The sequence below is a fragment of the Magnolia sinica genome, chromosome 8, assembly GCF_029962835.1.
Source record: "Magnolia sinica isolate HGM2019 chromosome 8, MsV1, whole genome shotgun sequence".
Lineage (NCBI taxonomy): Eukaryota > Viridiplantae > Streptophyta > Magnoliopsida > Magnoliales > Magnoliaceae > Magnolia > Magnolia sinica.
Genome location: NC_080580.1, coordinates 71,243,624 through 71,248,199, shown reverse-complemented (window position 1 = coordinate 71,248,199; position 4,576 = coordinate 71,243,624). Strand labels below are relative to the sequence as shown.

Here is a 4,576-nt window from a genome sequence, read left to right as displayed (position 1 = left end):
GTCACCAAGTTTTCTGGGTCCCACCATGATGTATATGTTTTATCCATACCATCCATCCGTTTCTAGAGATCATTTTAGGGCATGAGTCAAAAAATGAGTCCCACCACGAAAAATAGTGGAGAGAGTGGCATCTACCGTTGAAAACTTCCTAAGGTCCACCTCGATGTTTATTTGAGATTCAACTCGTTCATAAGTTTAAAAAGACACTATAAAAAGGGAAAACAAAAATATAAGCTTGATCGAAAACTTCCGTAGCCATTAAGAGTGGGCGTCGCTCTCTCTACTGTTATCTGTAGTGGGGTGCAGTGGGGCTTTGAATCAGAGTCATTCACTGGCTCATGCCTGAAATGTTCTCTCCAAATGGATGAACGGTGTGGATACAAAACATACATGACCCCCGGAACTTGGTGACGTCACTTCAGTTGCGAATCCCGCTGGTCAACCTATCAGTAGCTAATCCGCGTCCGTTAAACGGACGGTTCGATTTACTCTCCCTTTTGGACGGTTTCTCTGCCCGAGCATTATATCATCCACCTCCTCAGACTGCCCATCGGCCATCGCAATCTCCCACTCCCCCATTAATCACTGCTGAGGCACCACCATACCAACTAAAAATGACAAGCCCGCGATACCACCGAATTGGATTGCTCTCACTGACACTGTCCCTTCTGCTCCAGCTTTTTCTAAGCACCCGCGCAGCTTCCCATGCTCCCGCGCTCGACCACCTCTTGAAATCCACCCCCGTTCCACGAGAAAGCACCCCCACTGAATACCTGGGGCTCTCTCTCCCTGTCCCGCGGGACCACCAAACCCCATCATGCTCCGTCATCCTCCTCCAGCATAACTTCTCCAACACCATCGGATCTCCCCCCGTCAACGTCTCATACTCCCCGCCGTCCGATTGCCCGCCGCCATGGTCCTCTGTCGCCATCCAGCTCACCGCCTCATGCAGCGGCGAGCAGTACGACCGGATCGCCGGCGTCTGGTTCGACGGCGTGGAGGTCCTCCGTACGAGCACGGCCGAGCCGACGGAGGCCGGGGTTTTCTGGAGTGTACGGAAGGATGTCAGCAGGTACGCTTCGGTGCTCCTGCAGCCGAATTCGACGGTCACGATGATGCTTGAGAATGTCGTGAATGATGTCTATACTGGGATTTATCATGTGAATTTGACTCTGGATTTCTACGCGAGATCGGGAATTAGGGTTTCTTCGGAGGAAAAGAGGCGTTATTTGAAATCTGGTGAGAAATTAGGATCTCTGGAGGAAGAGGGTGTTGAATTAGGATTTTTAGGGGAAGGGGACATCGATGGAGAGAGTAATCTAGGGTTTTTAGGAGAAGGGAGTGCTGAACTGGGGTTTTTAAGGAAAGAGAGTGTTGAGAGGGATGGAGAGTTAGGGTTTTTATCGGATGAGGGTTTGGGGGAGAGAAAATTAGGTTTTTTGTCTGAAGAGAGTGGAGACAGTGTGATGAGATTAGGGGTTTTAGCGGAAGAGAATTCGGAAAGGATGGGAATGTTAGGGTCTGGATCGGGAGAGAATGATGGCGGGGAGGGGAAATTTGGGTTTCTGGTGGAAGAGAGGGATGGTGGGGAGAGAGAATTAGGGTTTTTAGCAGAAGGGAGTGCTGATGAAGAGAGGAAATTGGAGATTTTAGCTGAAAAGAACAAGGGAAGGTTAGGGGTTTTATCCAAAGAGCCTCTTCCTCTCATAAAAAGAGTAGGGAAGTTAGGGTTTTCGACGAGAGAGATCGCAGCCCCTGTGATTGATAGAGAAGAAAGCCCAAAATTACAGTTTCTATCCGAAGAAGAACCAGTGTTTGAAGATGAACATGTGAAGATGGAGAGATGGGCAGCATCGATGGTTTCATACAAAGAACCTGCGGATCTGGTAATCCCCATTTCAGACAATGGTGATGGCGGATCCTGGTTCAGAATTCAGAACGAATCAGATATTCATTCCAAGGAAGTCAAGATTCCAGTTAATAGTCACAGGGCTATTTTAGAGATTTATGTCTCTTTCCATGGGAACGACGAGTTCTGGTACTCGAATCCTCCGGATTCTTACATCCAAGAGAACAATCTGACGACAGAGCGGGGGAATGGAGCGTTCCGGCAGGTTTTTGTGACGATCGATGGCCTTTATGCTGGCTCATTCATTCCCTTTCCAGTTGTATTTACGGGAGGGATCAATCCATTATTCTGGGAACCCGTTGTTGCAATCGGGGCATTCGACCTTCCTTCGTATGACCTCGATCTAACACCATTTCTTGGTGTTCTCTTAGATGGGAATCTCCACTCTTTCGGCCTCGGTGTAACTGATAGTATTCCGTTTTGGCTTGTCAATGCAAATTTACACGTCTGGCTAGACCATGGCTCATCCCGCGTAGCGGCAAGCCTTTTTAAATACCATGCTCCTAGTATCACCATCTCTCGGCAATCAGACTTCAAAATTTTGAATGGGAAGTTCAAGATAGAGGCTGAGCGGGAAATTGAATTTTCGGGGTGGGTGAATTCATCGGCTGGGAACCTTACCACCCATGTGACGCATGAATTCAAGTTCAAGAACAAGATCAAGTTCAAGAGGAATGCAAATTTCAAAAGTATCAAGCAGAAGGTCAAGGCGGAGACGAAGGTGAAGATCGAGGCACAATCAGTTTTGTTACTTGCTCAAGCTGTTTATTACAGCAAGTATCCACTCCATATCGAAACTACAACTCTACCAAACGTAGACAATACCTATTTATCAAAGACCAGCTTTTCTCATGAAAGGAATGAGAAATCCTCTGTTGTTTTACCTAGTGGAGTCTCTGTCAGCTCCCTTGTTAACAGTCAGGAGTCGAATGGCTGGATGATGGTCCAAGATCACTCAGTTCTCTCTGGCGGGGCAAGCACTAATCAAAGTTACAGGTACAAAGATGCCAAAGGCTGCTACTCTCGAATGGTGACGACAAATAATGGTTTGCTTTTGACAGACCATACAAAAGAGGTTTGCCCTCTCCCACTGCCATATACTCCTGTAGTTTCTTTCGTGCGAGAAACCTATGTTTTTCATAAAGGGTGTTCACTAAGCTACTAGCCTTTGTAAATAAGCTACTTTTAAGTTCTTCTTTCCTTTTTATCTGTCTGTGGTCATGGCATTCGATGTAATAAATGCCAGATTAGTTGTATTTTCTACGTAAGCTTCTATATGTCAGTGAGAAATCTATCTTGGAATAGTTAATTTGCCTATGGAACCCTTGCAATGGAACTGATGCTCTGAATACTACACGAATTGTATTGCAATTATGGAAGATCACTATCGTGGTGTTTGTAACAAGGATATTCCCTTCTCTTCCTTTTTAGTAGTCTAGTTGTATCATGTCATTTTTATTTTATTATTGTGTAATGCATATAGTGTTGATGTATTTATATTATATTGATCTAATTTCTATATTTTCTAATCATAAAAAGTAACATTTATAGAGTAATATTTTGTTGAGTTTTTTGCGAATTCCCCCCCACCTCTTCTGTATACTGCAAAAAACTCCATTAGTTCCCCATACTTACAAATACTTTGCAATGTTAGACAAATCGCCCCATTCCATTACTTTGAGCTTAGGTTAGTTTAAGAAGGAAATTACTATTTTACTCCCACATGAATCAAGAGGAAGTGATTATTGGACCTCCCTTCTATCAACCTCCCTCTCCATTCGACCGCTTCTATTGCGTTGTCTTTGATCTCTCTCTCTCTAGTGTGCCATCTCTCTATTGCGTTGTCTTTGCTCTCTCTCTCTCTCTCTCTCTCTCTCTCTCTCTCTCTCTCTATTCATTCTACAAGAAATGGAGTTTAGGGTGTTGAGGTAATGACGGGTTTTGGGATTTTCGGGGTAATGTGACGCACGCCAGGATGTGATGAGGTCGAGCACTGTCTTTCTTAAGGATAACTACTCTGAATCCACGGAGTTTCTCTAGACTCTTCACAAAGATTCCTCGAATCCACAAGGGAAATAAATTCTAAGAAATTCAAAAATTAATTGATTGATGATAAAAACAAATTTACAACCCTTTAAATAGTGATACCAAACCTAGGAAGAAGTTTCATAATCAAACTCCAACTCAAACTCCCTAAAATTTCTAAGCCCTTTTTATGTTGGCCTAAGTATGTTATTCTCCTAAATTTTCTAACCCTTTTTTATGTTGGGCACAACTGCTAAAGCTCTAAGGATCACGAGTTATGATCGAACTAAAATTTATTATAAATAGTAAAAACGAAATTAAGATGGAGTTTTGATCGTCGATTTGATGGAATCTCGCAAATTCAGAGTGCGCAACTTGGCGTAGCTGGGTTGGGTGGCTAAAGTAGCTTCTCCTACCCCAAAATCATATATGGTACGCCGAATAACTCATTCTGGTTTGCCAAATATGCCTCCTTTAGGGTTTTGACGGTCCTAATCACTTCTGCCTCCGATCGGGTCTTTTCTGGTCCATCTCGGACATGAAAGTGTACACTACGTGTTCTACATCATAATGCATTTGGGGTTTCACCAAGAGCTTGAAGAAGTGTGTATTGGGGTTAAACTCGCACACATATGGGAAAAG

General features: G+C 44.0%; 1 protein-coding gene across 1 annotated transcript; it reads left to right on the top strand.

Annotated features, from left to right (window-relative positions):
- Nucleotides 1-498: 498 nt before the first annotated feature.
- LOC131253417 (peptide-N4-(N-acetyl-beta-glucosaminyl)asparagine amidase A) lies at nt 499-3,226 on the top strand. The gene has a single exon (XM_058254398.1). The coding sequence runs from the start codon at nt 615-617 to the stop codon at nt 3,072-3,074; it is 2,460 nt and encodes an 819-aa protein (XP_058110381.1). The 5' UTR covers nt 499-614; the 3' UTR covers nt 3,075-3,226.
- Nucleotides 3,227-4,576: the final 1,350 nt, after the last annotated feature.

Excerpts from the sequence above, each read along its gene's own strand:
- LOC131253417 (XM_058254398.1), top strand. The coding sequence starts at position 615 with ATGACAAGCCCGCGATACCACCGAATTGGATTGCTCTCACTGACACTG.